Genomic DNA, 18,835 nt, shown 5'->3' on the forward strand with positions numbered 1-18,835 from the left:
AGTACTCATGATCTTGTGATCTTTTTACTTGTACTGCATTAAGTTCTGAATGTGTCTCTATTTTTTTAGACATGATAGCAGTGCTGCTCTGGGGATGGCAGTCTAATGATCTCAATCAGTATCTCAATATGTATCAAATAGATTGACATGAAATTTGGTGCAGACCCCTCAGGATGAATTGAAATTACTTTGGTGCTCGACTAACTTGTCATCTAGCAAGATCATCAAGTCAGTTTAGATTTGTCTGATATTTTGGCTTTTGATCAAATATCTGTAAAACTAATGACATTCTCACCAGCCACATGCATGAACATGGAAAACATTATACCTGCTAAAATCAGCATGTTAGCACTGTCAGCTTGTTAGCATTTAGCCCAAAGCACTAAACACAACCTCACAGAGCCACTGAGCCACTTGAATATGAAATTCCAGTTGGAGACAAATGGTGGCGGAGAAGTTAAGACATGAAGGAGATCACAGATTGATGTCTTCGTTTGGCCTTAACTTCCTGGGTCTTGATGGGCCCTCCTGTACCCTCCTACTGGCTCTCACTGGCCCACGCTGGCTCTTGTTCCCGTAGACTTGAGAGCTCTGGGTTTTGTGGTCACACACTTGTTCTGCACCGTCACACCTCTGCTGGGCTCTGCTACAGCTCATAAAGTCTTTCTTCAGGAGACTGGGGAGTGTTTAAGTTTGTGAGTGGGGCCTCTTTCAAGCTGTGAAAAAGCAACGTCCCTCCATTTAATGGGATCTCCATTTAATGTGTTTACAACACACTTGTGGTTCCTCTGTTCATGCCCTGTCTCTTCATTTGATCTGTTATTTTTATAAGTTTCTCCTCAGTCGTGCCTTGCTTCACTATTAGTCTTCTTGGCTAACATACAAAATGTGTCAACTAGTTTAAATGAATGTTTGTATGAGGGACAGCCATTACTTCAAGGCTTTTTTAATACATTGCATTGGCACAGTACAACACAGGACTGTAGAGGACTATAAGAAGAGTAAAAGACAGCCAGTGTTCAGCTCTGTGCTGAACTTCCATTTCCTGATCGTATTCTGGCAGTTCAGCACAACAACAGCTGGGCCAGCACCTTCAAATATTGGTGTCAGCAGAAATAAAGAAAGCATTCGCACAATCAGATCCATACACTTTTCTTTTTATCCTTGTTACCGCAACTACCTTCACTAATACATGTGTAGATGAGGGGAGTTTATACCTTAATGTCACAAACAATGGGGACATTGCAAAGTTGCCCTTGTTGTGGATGATTTTTTTAATACCTTGAGTATTTGTAATCATTAGTATTTTATTCTGCTGACTCATGATATCGTCCCCATGATCGACTGAGCTGTGTCATCACAGTGAGCTGATGTGTTCAATATGTGTGGTTCTGTGTGGAGACTGAGCAGGTGGACAGATGACAGACAGATAGACAGGTAGATAAGCTGGATGGGTGATGGTGATTTGGGGGACAAGTGATGAATTGTGAGCAATTTGGCCGACACACAACAGCTCGAGCTCTGCCGTGGAGTGTGTTTCAAGGACAGAGAGCAGTGAATCCCAGTGTTTGGTCCCAGAGACAGATTTATGAGGGTATGCTATACGGATGCAAGGTTGTATTTTTAGCACTCCACGGTCACGCAGGTCTTCCTCAGACAGACGGCTGTTGACAGTGATTGGCTGCTATCTGGGTGGCTGTCAATTGAAGAGACAGTTGAGCACATTTTATGCCTCATCGGTTTGTTTGGAATGTCAGCGATCTGGAGCTCTCAATGTGTGGTCAGCGCTCACTGGGCGCCGGGAATTTAGGGTCATTTGAGAATTAGATAAGAAATGTAGGTGTGAGTGTGTGTGAGTGGAGGCTCACTTACATGTGTGACAGTATTATATGAGATGATATCTGTGTTTGTGTGGACAGTCTTGATCATTATCACTATTTCTAAATGTGCATTTCTGTGTTGTGTGCGCCTGTAAATGTGTAAATCTGTTAGTAAGAGAGTGTGTCTCCCTGCTTCCCTGCTGCTCAGGGTCAAACCTCATTGTAAATCAGACTCTTATCTGATGGTGTCTAACAGCTTTACTGACAAAAGGCCTCCAGCAGGTGTATACAGACACTAAACACAGAAATAAATGAGTCAACATGGAACTGATCTGCTCTATTTGTTCATCGTCTTGTCAGCCAGTCACAGTTTTGTGCTTCACAACAGCTTCTTGCTGAGGAGATTAGATTATTGAGTGAGGAACGAGCCTCGAAGTGTCCACAGGCCATAGCTTGTGTCCATGATTCAGTGAGAAAAAAGTGAATTTTCAAGCCTTCATCCCATTACGTTGAAAACATATTTCAAGAGGAAAGCTTGGAATTTAACAAGCACCGTGAGCTTTAAAAGGTCCACACTGTGAGCAACATGAGCAACACAGTCACTGAAAGTCCAGACACTTCTATCCGGCTGCAGCATGAAACTTTGTCCAAGATGTGTAGATGGTCACCAAGGTTGCCATTGGATGTTCTGTTATTCATATCACCACAAAGTGCATAACCCACAGCCATTAACCAAATCACATGCATTGTAGAGGTTCCTGTGAAATGTAAGCAATGTAACATGTCAAACTAAAGGTTTTTGACATGCGTTAGGCAAGTTGTTGCAGATGGTGGTGGAGTAGGGCCAGCAGGTGGTTGATGGAAACTCTCAGTTGAGTCTCCCTGGACATCCTGAAGGTCAAGTGGTTATGTGAAGGCGTTAGGAAATAGTGGCTTGAGCAGTTCAGGCAGAAAAATCATCAACCACGTACTGTGTGATGGTATCAAAATGTAGAGACTTAAACAGTGTGGGAAGAAATAGCAGAAATTCACGTCCAGAGGAATAAAGTGATGGGAGATAATGTGAGAGAAAAGACTGAACAAAGTTCCACTTAGACATGCTTGAAGCTAAAAATTCAGGTAGAGCACAGGTAGAGATGGGGAGCTCATGTCAGCTGCTGCAGTGTTGAGATGAAAGGCCACACACACTGCCTGCACTCTTCACTCTGGATGGCACATGAAGTACAGTAACTACTGTGTTCCTCTTCAGCAGATGGTGTCATGCACCATCAGCTGTTTTTTCAATAGAAGGAGGGGACAAATAGAAACAGCAACTTCCCTCAGCCACACCTTGCCCCTCCCGGAACAAATCCCCTCTCGACCTGCTTTATTCATTAACCCACCCTCCTCCGTCCACTCCTGCCTTTTTCTGTCAAATACGTTGCTCAGAGGAAACAATCATGGGACCTACATGCCTTGCCTTGCTTACTAATACGTATCACAGATGCACAACAATCATGTGTTTTCTGTTCCTACTTTCTCCCTTTTCTTAAATTGTACTGCTCTAGATAACAAATTTAAATGGTAGACTGTTTGGAAGAGGTGGAGAAAGAGATTTGTTTGAGATTGTGAATACGACTGCTGACATATGAAAGGATGTAAGCGTCCTGTTTCCTCATCTTTCAGTGTAACCATGTATGAAGCACGATAGGGTAGATTAATGACAGAGGCACTACAGCTGCTGGTACAGTGTTTCCCTCTGAAGCTACACCTGCTAAAAATGTCTGCAGTCACGGTTCTGCTAATGAGCTTTGGATTTAAACTTCCTCCAAACTGTAAATGCCAAGACAGGCTGGAAACATGACGGAGAATAAGAACAGGAGCTGAATACAGCTATTGTGTGAGTGTGTGTCTGTCGGAGGCTGACAGTGTACAGTAATGTTGAGCCCACCTGCTGGAGAGCATGACTCTGACGTGTGTGGGTTGGAGACTGGAGGAATCAGGCGCCTGGAGCCAAGGTTGCTTCAGGGCTGACCCACTTGTTGAAGGAAACAAAGACCCCAGGGTGCACTGGAGACTCAGTCTGGCCCCGCCCGACCTCCGGGCGCTATGCCTTCATAATGAGATCTGTCCAGGTCAGAGGCAGATCAGGGGAGCAGCAGACGATGTCTGTAGGTTCATCAGGACGGACGGGCTGCTGAAAAGAGCCGTTCCCCTCCTACACGTCTGCAGCTGTGCTGTGTTGACTGAACGGATTGTTGTCGCTTAGTGGCTTACTGTGCACGCTGTACCTGCTGCTTCATGGTGTCTGTGCGTGTGTATGTGTCTGTGTGTGAGGTGATGGGAGTGGAGGATTAGGGTTTCAGCTATGAAAACAAAACTGATTGAGTGATCCATTCACAATTTCAATGTACTACTGTTTTGCTTTGAAAAAGACATGCTACTGGCAAGATGAACTACACCAGACAGGTATGTGTGTGTGTGTGTGTGTGTGTGTGTGTGTGTGTGTGTGTGTGTGTGTGTGTCTCAGCTGACACTGCTCCAACATAAGCCAAGCCAAGTGCAGGTGTAGACACATTTGTTTCTTGCTGCTCTTCCTTGTCACTCGATGCCTGTGCTTGCTCTGTGAAACAGCTTTACAGAATATCAGGAAAGGTTGCAGAGTGTGATTTATTAAGCGTTGTGCCAACATGCATATGATTACCAAGCAAATATTTGGCAATCTGTTGAGCTGACGTGTTACATGTGTGAGTGCACACAGAAATCTTAAGTCCCAGGCTTTATAGTAGCTGTCCATTTTAATGGGGAAAGGGCACTGTGAACTGGTGTTGAAAACATTGTAAATCTGCATCCACCTAAAGGTTTAATTATTCCTTTGATTGCCATTTGCTGCCTCTTAGAGCTGAACAATTAATCGCAATGTGTGCAATTTTCAAAGCACAAGCATTCCAGTTTTAATTATAGCTTACTTAACGAGCATCACCAGCAAATTCATTCAGCCGTAGTTAATAACTGCTTAATGATTCTGTGAGTTGACTATATAAAACTCAACTAGGCAAATCATGATTGTATTTGAATAGCCCCTTATTGAGTCATGTGAAGAAAAGTACTAATGTAACATCTTACTAAATGTGAGCTAAATTGGTCAAATTTTCCTTTTAAACAAACAAATTGCTTTTTTTTAATAATAAGACACCTTGCAGGTATTTGATAAATAGCAACTGCATTATTGTGTGATTACTTTATGTTGGAACCAGACCAATTTGTGATTATGCTTGGTACAAGGACATCTGTCTTAAATGTACAGCAGACCACAAATATGTCGTTCATGCCTGGGGTTTCATTTGTAGAAAATAATCAGCGTTTAAATTGCAGTTGAAACTTTTGATAGAATAGTTTTCATTAGATATTTTTGGTTGAATTCTTCAGCCCTATTCATGTTGAAAACATGAAAGCATGTCAGTCACCCATTAAATCTAATTTACAGCACACTTGATATGAAATCTTTTTCACTGTGAAGTAAATACACATATCGATGGAGGTGTATGACCCACAGCAAGACTCACACAGTGTTTTGTCCACACTCTTTTATTGCATAAGTAACAGTAAATCCCATTTAGTCAGGTATACAGGCTATCTACTGTATACTAAAACATGCAGTGAATAAATATTGCACAAAAAGTTTGTGAAACTCCAGGCTTGATTAGTTGCTAGAAGTCAAAATCTCATTTGTATTTTAGTGGTTTTATTTCTTCTCTCTACTTTTATATTGAATTATTCCGTCAGCCCATCTGTCTGTCTGCCTCCCTCCCCTCTCCTTGTATTCCCACCATGTGCGCCCTGGTGCTCGGCCATCTGAGACGCAGCCTTTCAGTGCACACAGTACACTTTGCAGCAGCCTGTTGTGGTTGCAGTGCACCACTTCAAAACAGCAAAGTTTTCAATTATCTCATACTTATTCCAGGACCTTGCTTGGAGAAGTCTCTTTGTGTGAGACAGGTCCGGCCACAATGTCCCCGATGCGCCCGGTCTGCCTATATAATTTTATGAAAAAACCAAATGTCAGGTACGAGGCCTAAGAGTGTACTGCTTACATCAGTATATCCTGGTGATTAGGGTTTAATGTTGTGGAAACAATGGTGGTGCAATAGGAAAACCATACGTATGATGAGTCTGGTCTGGGCTGCAGCAGTTATGCTTCCAGTGTTGCAACGTGGCTTGTAATTAAGTATCTGGGGGGGGGGGGGGGCTCATTGAGGGCAAAGGGATCTTATTGTTTTTGGGTTGTTGATTCTGTATTTTGAGAAAGAACATAAACAACAAAAATCGATTTTTCATTTGTGGTTGTTTCCACTTCAGGACCATCATGAGATCTTGGAACCTTATTATTTGCCATTTTTCTGGTTTGCATTGTTGTAGTATTAAAAAATGTCTAATTCCTATTTGTTGGCATCTGTAATAGATGGCATACCCACCTGCCAATTATTTCCACACAGTTTTAACCATGGTGGTTTTGCTTACACATTCATTTCAGCCCTGCAAGAATTTCCTTCCTCTCTTACTTTTTCTGTCACATTGAAAATATTCCCCCAAACTTCCTCTCTGGGTTCCAATTTACTGTCAGCGGTAGCTGCCACACTCTCCTCTCTGCCTCCTTTCCCTCCTGCCTCTCTCTCCCTCCTATTCATTTTCTACCTCTCACTCTCCCTCCTCTAAAAAGCCCCAGACCCCTCTACCTCCCTTAGCTGCACCTCCCCCAGCTCAGTTTACAAGGGGAGCTCGTAGGGATCAGCTCTGGAGTGAGAGGGGTTTTTGGCATTCTCAGAGCTGCAGAGGCAAGGAAGAGGCTGACGGGAGCAGCTACTGGACCCGTGTGGAAGCTTGAGTGACTGGTCGAACATTTCTGTGGCCACATGAGAGAATGCTGTCAGGACTGGCTCTGCTGCTGCTCGTCTGCCTCCACATGCGTGTGCAGGGGAAGCCGCGGTCACAGGTAGGACCCGCTTCACCTCTGTTGGGTCCTGGAGGAACCTGGGAGAGAGTGGGGATTCCCATTGATGCTTACACTCTGGCTGTAAAAGGTGCATTGCACGATGCATTGCTCAGTATAAGTTTGTTTTGGACTCTCTCTGTGCAGTGAGGTTTTGGAGGTGGTTCATGCATGCATGTCACCAGGAGAAATTCAGGCTTTTATTGGATTTGGTGATTAAAGTAGACCTGATTAAGACGTCTTAATTCTTGGATGTAGATGCAAGTCAGCTTGGTACTCATTTCCATCCAGTTTATGGTGCTTGTAAACAGCAGCGGAGAGTGGCACTCCATAACTTGGACTGTCAGTGTGGCCCCATGATCCTGTGGTTCATCTACTGAGTGGAAGTATTTACAGTATGGCTGTTTTCACTGTGGCTCCGCTTGCTCTCTGAGCGGTTTATTTTTCCACAGCACATTCACGGGCTACTTGTGGGATTAGATTTCCCTCCTGGTGGAAGACTCGGTGAGCCAGGCCTGTCCTGGGACTATAAAGATGTACTTGGAACTCTATTAGGGATAGACTGCGAGCCTGAATTAGCCTGTAGCTGCCTGTGGCTCAGCACAGCTAGTTTTAGCTCACCTGCGTGTGCTGATGATTAATGGGGCCGATGTGAGGTGCCCGAGGTTGTTAATGCAATCTTGTGAAGTGCTAATGTCTTGATGAGGGTGTCTGCCAGTTTTATATGACTCTACACTACATAGCAATCAATTTTATAGAAATGTTGGAATCTGTCAGTGCTCAAAATGAGGCTTGAGTTACTCTTGAGATATTTTGTGTGAGCAGCTACTAAAAAATTTGCCTGAGTAAGAGTGGCGGTTGCATGCATGGGGAAATCAAGCTGACAGAAGTCACCTTTAGTGTTTGAACTATAGATGAGTTAATGTTAGCATCAGACATCCACTCCACTCACCATCGGTCTCAACAAGCTGACGTCATGTTGTCTAAGAATGACCGTGTTACGTCCTGTTTTATGTGTATTTTCCCTAAAGAGCTGGGGTTTTTGCAGATCTGTCAGCTGATTTTGTTGTGACATTGGCTTTACTTCCTCATTATGTTAGGGGTCACAGATTCCACTGCTATATGTGTAAAAATGCAAAATGCACACACACACACACACACACACACACACACACACACACACACACACACACACACACACACACAAAACAAACAAACAAAAAAAACAATTAAAACAAATATTAATTTTATTTGCCAAGTGCTGCATCAAATAAGAATAGTCGACACCAGTCACAGATCTAAATTCTTGGATGTAAGTCAGCTTGGTACTTATTTCCAACCAGTTTGTAATGTTTGTAAGGCAGTGGACAGTGTTAGTCCATAACTTGGACTGTCAGTGCACCACCACAATCCTGTGGTCCATCTTGGACTGTATTTGGGACTGAAAATGCTGCATGAAAAAAGAATCATCAGAGACAAATACAAAAGTGGAATCAAGAGGTGATTAAACAAAATTTAGCTCAAGATTTAAGTCAGACATCTTCATTTTCATCTCAGAATTTTAAGATTAAGATGTGAGAAGTTAAAGATAATTATTCAACCATATTATGCATGTATTAGAATCAACCACACGGATTGTGGGTGAGAAATGAATCTAGTGGTAGTAATATGATGTGTCTTTTACTATAGTGGACCTCGAAACATGTCATCAGTTCAAGATCATGTTTGTCAGAAAATTGTTATATCATTCTGAAGTGTAAAGCTGATACTTGAACACACAGTATGATTTTGGAGCTGTTTAAAGAGGGCCTGGGGTGACCCCTAACAGAACATTGGGGTTGAAGTAACAGCCTGTTTGTGCATGTCACAGGTGCCACAAAGGTTTGTCACAACCGCAGTTAGTGCAGCTCATGTCAAAATAACAGAAGAAGAGTAACTGTTCAATTTGATACTTTTACATTTACATTAGCAGCATGAAATGTTAAAAGTCCTCTTTTATCATGTCATCAGTCTGTGTCTTTTTATGGATGTTCCCAGTGGGAATGAAACTCATTACCTCGCAGTGTTAATGCCCAGCAGAGTCCTTTCTGTCATTCCGTTCCCAGATCAGAGCAGTGATGTCAGGAGAAACCCTATGCGTTTTTTATGGCTGTGGATTCACCATGCTCAATGCTATTTCTGAGTGTTTTACAAGCATGGGGCCTTCAACGAAGACGCTCTGCCCTCTCTCCGGGCTGCGAGGGCAGTTTGTGGTGTGGATGAGGCCTCTTTTTATTGTTGGGATCAAAGGTCCTGCCACTCATGCCTACATCTCTGTTCACCACCTGCCTACAAATGCTTGCAGCTTGTATGATACCCTGAAGATATTTTCATTTTGTCACTGATATTCCTGCAAAATGATTCAGACCACACTAAAATAAATTTGGGAGACTTACTTATTTACAGATTTTAAAAGGCACACGCAGCACAATCATGCAATTTGTAAATTTGTTGGAACCGCTGCAGTTCATCTCGTCCTACGTTACAGTAAATAATCCCAGCTTGTCTGCCTTCCCATTTTGGTTTGACACATGTTGCTATGATTTCATGACATGCTATGTTGTGGAGAGTGGAAAGCTGAGTGATTACTATCCAAAACACCAGAACTTGTGTTTCTATTTGTGGTTGCAAACCACGGTTAGTCTTCTAGTTAGTGTTCCCATTATACCAGAGCCAGAGGTGAAATCTGAGGGAAAGGAACAAATTGAATAAATCTGTGTGTTTTGAGCTATACATGAAGTCACATCTTCCCTTTAGTACATGCATAACCAGGCCAAAGTCGGAGTTTGATTCCTCTTGGAGCCACCTGCATTAAAAGGCTGCATCTGCAAAACCCTTTTGATGCAGTGGCCAATAAAGTTTATGTTATATTGAGATGGTAAATTAGATGTTGGCTGGGGGGAGACAGGTAGTATCTCATCTCTAACTCCTGATTTTCCTGCTGAAATGGCAACTGTCACTCGCAGATGTTATCAGGTGTAGCTAGCCAACTCATTAAGCTAACATTAGTTCCATGAGTTGGTGGAGAATAATGTCTGTGGTTGACTTTATTATCTTTCCAGTCAACTTGTTTTAAAAGGAAAATCTTATAAAAAGGGGTCTTAAATATGCACTTGATGGATACATACTACATGATACTGTGTTAAAAGACTCCCATCAGAGGCTGTGTGTCCCAGGCAGCATCCTCACCACTTGATCATTCCTGAAGAAGACATGAAAGAAAGAACAAAGATACTGTAGGTCATTCTAGTATTAAAAGTATAATACGGAAATATGTAAGATCAGACTGTGATCTTATTCTAATAACATCCAGGACCGGCTTTTTTAATGTAACCCGTAGCCCCATAAATGCATGTCTTTAAAGAGGCTGGCCTTTGGATTACAGTTTATGGCAGAGCAGATAAACTCGCCGTTTAACCCATTCCTTACATACTGCTCTTGTTTCATATTTGCCTGTTTTTTGGTAAACAGACCCAGCAGTCTGTTTAAATCCTGGATATTAATGTTAGCGTTCCAGCTTGAGAAAACTGATCTCAATAATGGCTGCATTTATCCAGTGAAATCCTCAAAAAGACGAATTTTCTCTAATGTTTGTACTTCTGGTGTATACTTCACACAGGATGTAACAGTAAATCAGGGAATCAGTAGCTCAGTTTATTAGTGAGAATGTCACATGTGAACTTGACAGTGTGGCTTGCACAGATGCTGATGTGTTTGAAGTGCTGACTGAAGTAAAAGCAGCGCTGCCATCCCCCGCTCATTAAAACCAGTTAAAGATCCATGGCATCCCAGCATGTGGGAGGCAGATGCTGGTAGCCATGGCAACCACAATGTGCTTACTTCATAGTAAAGAGCGGGGGGGGGGTATATTATCATACCATAATCTTATTTCCTCGCAATTTAATCATATTCTTAATTAATTTTTATGCGTCCACAGTTGCGACAGCCGTGGCCAGAGGCAGTATGTTTTTGGGTTGTCTGTCCATCCGTCTATACACTGTATGTCCATACGTCCCATTCTCATGAACATGATGCCTCAGGAACACCTTGGTGGATTTTTTTCCCAATTTGGGACAAACTTTCACTTGGACTCAAGACTTCTTATGCTAATTATGACAAAACTTCACAAAAATGTCTCATAGATCAGAAAGAGTTGGAGACACTAATCTTTTGGTGTCCACCTTTAAACTTTAGTGATTGCTGATGGGTTGAAGATGTGTGTGAAACATCTGCCTTTTACAGTTTGTAGCTTCTTTGCAGCATATTTGAAGCATTGTAGTTCACCACAAGCTCATTGGTTCTGCTGATATTGAGCTTCAGGTGGTTGTTGTTGCTCCATGTGATGAAGCTCTCTATCAGTCCTCTGGACTCCTCTGGAAAAACAGTCTCTGAGTGAAGACAGCATGTTTCTCTGTGGAAGTTATTCACTGGAATCATACATGTCAGCATAATCATGACGTCCCTTTCACCAAAAAATTCGCTTAATATGTTTTCTTAAATTGCTACAAAGTTTGGATCTTATATGAGTCTGGATGGATGTAAACTGCAACGTGACTGCTTGGTGGAGGCGTACGACTGTGAGCTGGTCGTTCTCGTTTTGTCTGTGAAATGTTTGTAAGATCACAGTAATGTCATTTCCAGGCACAGCATCATGTCTTGAGGTCACTTCCACTATAAATTCTTTGTCATTGGCATGATGTTGCCTCTTTATTTTCAAGCTGGAAGCTGAGTTAGAGGTATATAGCATTTCCAGACAAGCTGGTATGTCACAGCTGACAAAGTAATGATAACTTCATTGGCTGTTTGCCAGTGAACATTACAACATTTCTATGTGTGAGGAGCCGTAGAAAAACCGCAACATATTCACCAAACAGCCCCCTTTTAACCCCACACTCATAAACATGTTTTAAAATACTGCACGACTTCCATCCCAGGATGCATTTCTACAGTAGGAGGACAGGTCATAGCATGCCTTCATTCCCAGAGGTTTACATGGGGGAGCTGTGCCCCCAGCTTTGACTGGCAGGAAGCATGCTGTCTGTTGACGTGAATGGGATAAAACGCTTCAGCACTGTAATGGAACTTATTTGTTAATTTTTCTTGACTGAATTGTAATGGGTATGGTACATCTGAAGATAGTGAAAGCTGCTGCAGTCCATGTCTAACAGCATTGTCTTTTGTTTAGCTTTTTGCGGTCAGCAGAAAAGCTGAGAGGGAAACTGCCAAGACACAGGTTAGAAGGTTCTGGTAGGATCTGAGCCTCAGCCAACGTGGATTCATGTGGATTCAGACTTGGGGGCGAGGGGATGGAGGGGCTTAACCATTGCACCATCTCCTCCAGACTAAGAAAACATCCGTTTATTCATAACCCTCTCCATTTCATTACTCTTTTTGGCTTTGGACCAGCAGCATGTAGCCATGTTAGTTGTTCCGGGCCAGTCTGTCAGGCCTGAGACGTTTTTAACTGAAACTGCTATCAAAAGCTGCTCTGACACAGACTGCTCTTACATTTTGTTGAAATCCTTGGTAGGAATAAACAGCAGTGTACTAACTTATAGTGGGAGCTTCTGGCACAGACATGGGAGAGAGGCAGAAGATGCTGAAATCTTTGTTTTATATATTTACTATATAACCAGACCAGTCTGACTTATGTTGAGCCCTGCATCTTAGTCAAATGCATCACACAATCAGCTGGATATATTTCAGAGGTGACAGAGATACATACAGCTTTGGAATGTGTAGTGTGCATAGCTTCTGTTGTCGTGCGTATAGTTTGTGTGCACAGCCCAAACCAGCTGCACACATTCGATTGCTGCTGATGCAGAGGATGCAGTGTAGCTCTGTGGTCCAGCCATAAGCATCTGCTGGCGTCAGTCTGTCAGCCTTGAGCTTTATGTGTCTGTCGGTTGCAGATTATTCTGTCTGAGCACCCTAAACACTGGCTGACAATGCACACATGTTAGACACAGAAGCAAACTCTCTGACATGCTTTGCAGCTCTGTTTCAAGAAGACACCAGACCGTTGCCATTTACCGGTCTGTTACTAATATAATTTGGTCGTTCAAAATCGTGTCAGTAAGGCTGTGTAAAAATGTAAAGAAGTAAAAGTATTATCTTGAACCACTGCAAAACTAACAGAGTTCATCTAAGGTCCACAAACACTCACACACTCGTCTGCTCTGAGACATTCCAGCACCAATTTGAGCCTGTTTTCCACCACGTCTCAAACTTAATTTACTGCAGTCGAGACGAGTCAAACGCCCGCACGTTGCTTCTATCACTGTTGTTAATTTAAGCATGATATCATTCTTAGCATTTGCTTTTATTCATATTTGCAAGTCTGGAGCCACAAACCAGGCCTCCTACATGGATAAAAGCAGTATTATTGCAAGGCAATTGTAACATTATGCCAGAGCTGTCGGGAAGAGATTTAGTGCCTGTGCAACTGTAGATCTTGACAGTGTGCATGTTGCGTGTCAAGGAATGATACAAATGTCTGATATTTGCCACTCTCCCCCAGCTCTCTGATATTGGTTTAGACAGTTATTTGCTGCCTCTAAATCTTTGTTTCAGAGAAGAGACGCCTCCGTACACATGCAAGTCAAACAGCAAACTGGGAATCGTTTCAACAATTACCTTCCAACAGACAGATCGAGAGGCCTGTGCAAATCATCACTTATTTCTGGGCAATAACAATGTGAAGCTCAGTATTAAGTACGTGACCTATATAAGAATGCAGTTGCTCCAAATTGTAAGAGGTGTTAGACAGAGAATTATCCTTAGCTCTGCCGTTGCCCTCAGCTCTTGCGATCGTTTTAGTGTCCCTCAGCTCACTGTTTTGGTTTTATAGCCTGAAACTTTAATATTTGGTTTTGCTCTCATCAGCCTTCTTTGCAGCAACATCAGCCGTTTTCAGCTAGTGAATTTAGTGGAGCGTTTAGCCAGACAGTAACCTGAGGATTTAGTGGAGACCAACACAGAGCTAAAAGGAGAGTGAGCATTGCTTGACGTTTGTCAGGTGGGAAATGAAGTCAACATCAATACTAATGTCGTTCAGTGTCACTTCATTGTGTGAAAGGTCTAAAAACTGAGATTCCTCTAAGACATGTAGTGGCCATGTCATAAGCCTTGAATACAGGAAATGAAAGAGGGAAGCCCCTTCTTTCTGTTTTTAATCTCTCCAAATTCACATGATCCCAGAAATCAGTTTCATGAGTTGTCTTTATTCATTTTAGGACCAAGCACATTCATTTTATGTGTTACAATTAACAGTTATCCCAAACTCACAGTTCACACTTCACTGGGTGGCTAATAACCATGACGCTGACCACTGGGGGTCAACACGCGGGGTCCAGACCCCAAGGTTTAGAGTCTCTGTCCTAGTTTACTTTCAGTATTCAAACATTAAGGCTGCAAAGTGAGTGGAAGTGCTGCCGTCATGGATATATAGTCCCGTAGGGGTTAAACTTGTGCTTCATCTCAGCTCTCAGGATGTCTGTGTCTAATTCTGGATGTCTTGTTGTGTATTGTTGGAGTAAGTCTCTTTGGCTGTGTGTGAGTTCAGTTTGCTACAAAAACTCTGCAATATGATGAGTTTAACCCAGCTGCATCTTGTAGAGCAATACCATCAGGATTTACTTTAAGATTATGTTGTGTTCAGTATTCACGAGTTGACTGGGAGTCCACGCTATCGTCCTGACACATGTAACCATTTCCAGATGAAAGTGGGCTGTAGCGACATTTTAAAAATCCTGTTATAATTCCACTGAAAACAGACCGATTTCCCTCACCAGCCTCGCCACCCACAGAGAGAAGATGAAAAAAAGCATTGAGGCAACAAGACCAAGACTCCAAATGAACCACAGTGAGATTTTTCCACTTAGAAAAGTTAATTTTTCGGAGCTGTGGCTGCGTTCATGTGTCCTGACACCAGCAACACCTCATTTTGATGGGTTCACAGTTAAGGTCACATTTGTCAGAGAGAGCCAGGAGGACAGATGTGACAATTTGGGGGATTATTCAGGGACAGATTAGGATGTTGGTGTTTTGTGCAGCATGCTACTGCGAGGCTGAAAAGTTTGTCTTGACAGTTTAGTGATTTTAATGGTGCAACTGTCCAGATCCCTAGATATCAAGTGGTCCCGTGACTCTCTAATGTGTCCTGCGTTGTAGGCATAAAACCTCTTGGCTCTGCCCGTATCAGAGGAACAAAAACCCTGTGTGTGTATTGTAATCCACAGTCATATGATATTACATTGACAATTCAGATTTTGGGTCAATAAATTTCACTGCTTATTCTCCACTCCTACATTAATAATTCGATTCAGACGTGTTCCTATCCAGACGGCCACAGATAACCTCTCGTCATGTCAGCATCTGTTTTATGAGAGGAACATTTTTCCCTTTTTCAGGCAAAGGCTGCTGCAATTGCATTGTTTTAGTTAGAAGGGATTTATGGTGAAAATGGAGACACGGAGGAGATATTCATTGGTAGTCATGTCGCTAAAAAGTCCTCCTTGACTGCATTTTTATTTGTTTTCCACGCTGGACTCACTGTAGCTTGTCAAAATGTCCCAAATGTGTTTTCCCGTGCATTATATATTTCTTTATTGCTGGCCGGTCGTATTGTGAGTTGCTTCATATTCACTGATCTGTAAATCGAGGGTACAAAGCGCAGAAGTTTCTCCCTAAATGTTATCGTGTTATGCTCGGTGGAGTTTATCCAGCCCCACGCTGTCCCGCAGCACAATTCCACGCTGACCACAGAAGTGTTTGGCAGTTCGATTTTTTTCAGCGCTCTTACTTTGCTGTTCTTTTCTCTCATCACTTATTTCCTGTGTGGAAGAAGGCATCTCATGTTTGTTTTGGCCCAGGTGGTGTTTTGGCCCAGAACAGAGTGAGCTGCTATGGGTGGGAGAGAGCCAGACTCTCCTGTTGAGTTCACCCCAACCGCCTCAGTCCACCCCTGGCCACCATTTCCCCCGCACCTCTCCCGCTGTACAGTACCTCCCTTTATCCCGCTTTTCATCCTTTTACCTTTCTCCACCTCCCCGTCCCCTCCTTGCTCTCTGTCTTTCTGCTCTAGTGCGGCTAAAGCCATGGAGATGACCACATTTTATGACTTATTATACACTTCCTCTAAGTTTGTTTATGCCATTCATCTTTAGAGTTTGGTTTGGCACCTCATGACCACATGTAAAGCTCAGCAGCCCCATATTGGTCTACTGGTTGAGGAAGTTGCCATATTTAAGCTGTCGTGTTTGTAATGAATGCTGGGACCCAGTTCATTCATTAGCTTTGAGGGGAACGTGTTTGCATTAGAGAACAAGAGGAATACGTTCACTTCAGTCAGAGAATCCACATGGAAGCCAAGCGAAAGCTGCAAACCTCACTAGAAGGCCTGGCGACTGGCCGCTGTCCAATCCCACGAAGACCCCACATGTTGTCCACTTGGTTTCCTTATTGGTGACTGTGGTCTGTCTGGGACTTAGCCTGGCGCTGCAATAACGGCCCACAGCCCAGTGTGTTTGAGTGTACGGTAGCTCGCTGGGACCAGTTTTGGCAGCTCCACCACCTGTTTGCACAGTGAGTTGCTTTTATTGCTGGTTTGAGTGAATTTATGGACTGCTGATGTTAACTGTTCTATTTTTACTGTGCCCAGGTTTCCTGTAAATCATTACCACCAATGTGACACAGAAAACTCGCACCCTCGAGATTTAGGAAGGAAATTCTGGGATCACTTCAAAGACAGTCATGTCAGAATGGGTCCGTCTGGAAAGTAAAGAGGTCCCTGCTAATTAGTTATTCTGTTATTGTTGTTAACGATGTGAGTTTCTGGTGGGACTTGGTTTCGCTTTGAAAATATATATATGCCCAATTTGCTGTTTTTATGTGACCAACAATACTTTATGTACTTGCACACATCCAGTTAATCTTACACAACAATTTTATTGAACACTTTAGTGCACACTTTGACACTTCAGCTGCAGCTGTTTCACTCTGCAATGCTTATCCCTCCACACTTCATTTAAACTCCTTTTTCTCCCCTGCCTCACAGAGTCTAGGCTGCGATGAATATCTCGGATCAGGAAAGGTGATGGACAAGTGCGGCGTGTGTGGAGGTGACAACACGACCTGCAGGCTGGTCTCTGGGGTGTTTAAACACACTTTATCCAAGATCGGCTACCACAAGATCGTGGAGATCCCAGAGGGAGCCACCAAGATCAACGTCACTGAAATGGTGAAGAGCAGAAACTACCTAGGTGGGAAAAAACACTTGTCACGTTGATTCACACAGTGTGTGTCTGGACATGTTCGCCTGCTTGCTGTTTTTTTTTATCCTTCTTTTACATCTGAGTGAATGTTACTACAGTGAACTGCCAGTTGAACAAAAACAGCTTTTCCTTTTAACTAGGATAGAAACACCTTTTCATTATGTTGGTGTGTTCAAGCTGTCATACTCTGCTCAGTCTTTTGCTGCCACATTGCTCACCTGAAAGCGATGTCACCACTGTCTGTTTGTGCTGCCTCTACCGCTGCTGTTCATTTAGCATTTGAAAAGGCTCTGAGCCTACCTTCCCAGTAAGTAATCACTGTCACTGCGTGCTGTGCCATGCTTGGTGTTTTCCTTAACAAATGTCAATGCTGTACATGTTGCCTTCACTCCATGTGAGTTTGCTGAATGGACTACATGATGGGAAAATACAACAGATAGTTTCCTTGAAGCATGCTCCTGTGTTAAAATCACACTATAATAATACGGTCTTGAAAATTGAAGGAGATCATCTTGAACTTGCGTTTTATGGAGAGTTTTTATTCAATAATAGCTTACAGTCAAGAAAACGGAATGCCTGGAAATGTCTGCATGTAGAGAAGTCCTAATCACTGAGGCACTGGTATTGACTGCTTTTATATTTCACTTAAAAATGTTTTACACAGACCTCGCAGTGTTTTCTGGAGCACTTGTGTTCTGTCACAGCTAATTTAGCTGCCTCTCGGCAAAAAGAGAGTCCCAGTTTCCACCCAGGTTTACGGTTTCATCAGGTGCAGTCTGCTGCAGAGCTCTGCCTTCACTCTGGCTCAGAACAAGAAATGGAAATCTCCATCCACCGCATACAGTATTATGTTACAGATTAAAAGTATAACACCATTGAAAAAAGAGTGAATGGAAGGTCATGGTCATGTTTCATTTGATAAGTTGACATTTGACAATTCTACTGGTTCCAGCTGTGCAGGCTGCAGCTGCCTGTAAAATTAATTAGATTTGTCTGAAAAGGCAGATCAACCAGGGGGTAGTGTCACTGTTTCAGGATTTCTCCAGCATGTGTGTTACCACCCACCACCGTGGTGCAGCCTTTCATTGGAGCCTCTGAGTGAAACGTACTGCACAGATAATTGGCGTCTTTATAGAGGTGCAACACAGTAGAGGGTTATTTTCAGAAGTGACTATTGGAATGTCAGACATTGTTTAATGAGAGCCATGCCCCAACTCAGCAGTAGGTTTGGAGGAAGAGGGAAACAGCCCTGATTTCCCCCCCACGGCCGCTTCCCTCCAGGAAAGTGCATAAACACGCTTTCATTAGAGGATCTTGGCCCTAAAGCCTCACCATCCTTTTTAATTAAGGTGAGGAATTTCACCACTCTGCAAAAAAAGAAGTAGGAACACTCTGAGGATGGATTCAGTGGCTACCTTTCAAATCCCAAATACTTAGATGCCAAGAACGCTCTGCTTTCTTTAATTTGAACTGACCATTTACACACAAGCACAGAGTTATGTACGGCCATACACACATACACATGTGACCTTCTGTTACATTCACTCACTCTCACACATTTACATATTGACACACACACACACACACACACACACACACACACACACACACACACACACATACTGGACTCGTGCATGCAATGTCTCCTTTCTCTTTCACAGAAACTGTGTAACAGCATTGCAGATAAAATAAACAGGAGTCATTTTAAAATTGATGAGGAAGGTAAAAAGTTC

General features: G+C 42.9%; 1 protein-coding gene across 1 annotated transcript in view; it reads left to right on the forward strand.

Moving 5' to 3' along the window:
• thsd4 (thrombospondin type 1 domain containing 4) overlaps positions 1-18,835 on the forward strand; it is a 39,943-nt gene that overhangs the window by 14,103 nt on the left and 7,005 nt on the right. Inside the window, exon 8 of the mRNA XM_076745902.1 lies at positions 16,886-17,090. Within this exon, the coding sequence (XP_076602017.1) occupies positions 16,886-17,090 (205 nt within the window). The remainder of the gene's footprint in view (positions 1-16,885; positions 17,091-18,835) is intronic.

The sequence above is a fragment of the Chaetodon auriga genome, chromosome 1 (assembly GCF_051107435.1).
Source record: "Chaetodon auriga isolate fChaAug3 chromosome 1, fChaAug3.hap1, whole genome shotgun sequence".
In the NCBI taxonomy this organism is placed as follows: domain Eukaryota; kingdom Metazoa; phylum Chordata; class Actinopteri; order Chaetodontiformes; family Chaetodontidae; genus Chaetodon; species Chaetodon auriga.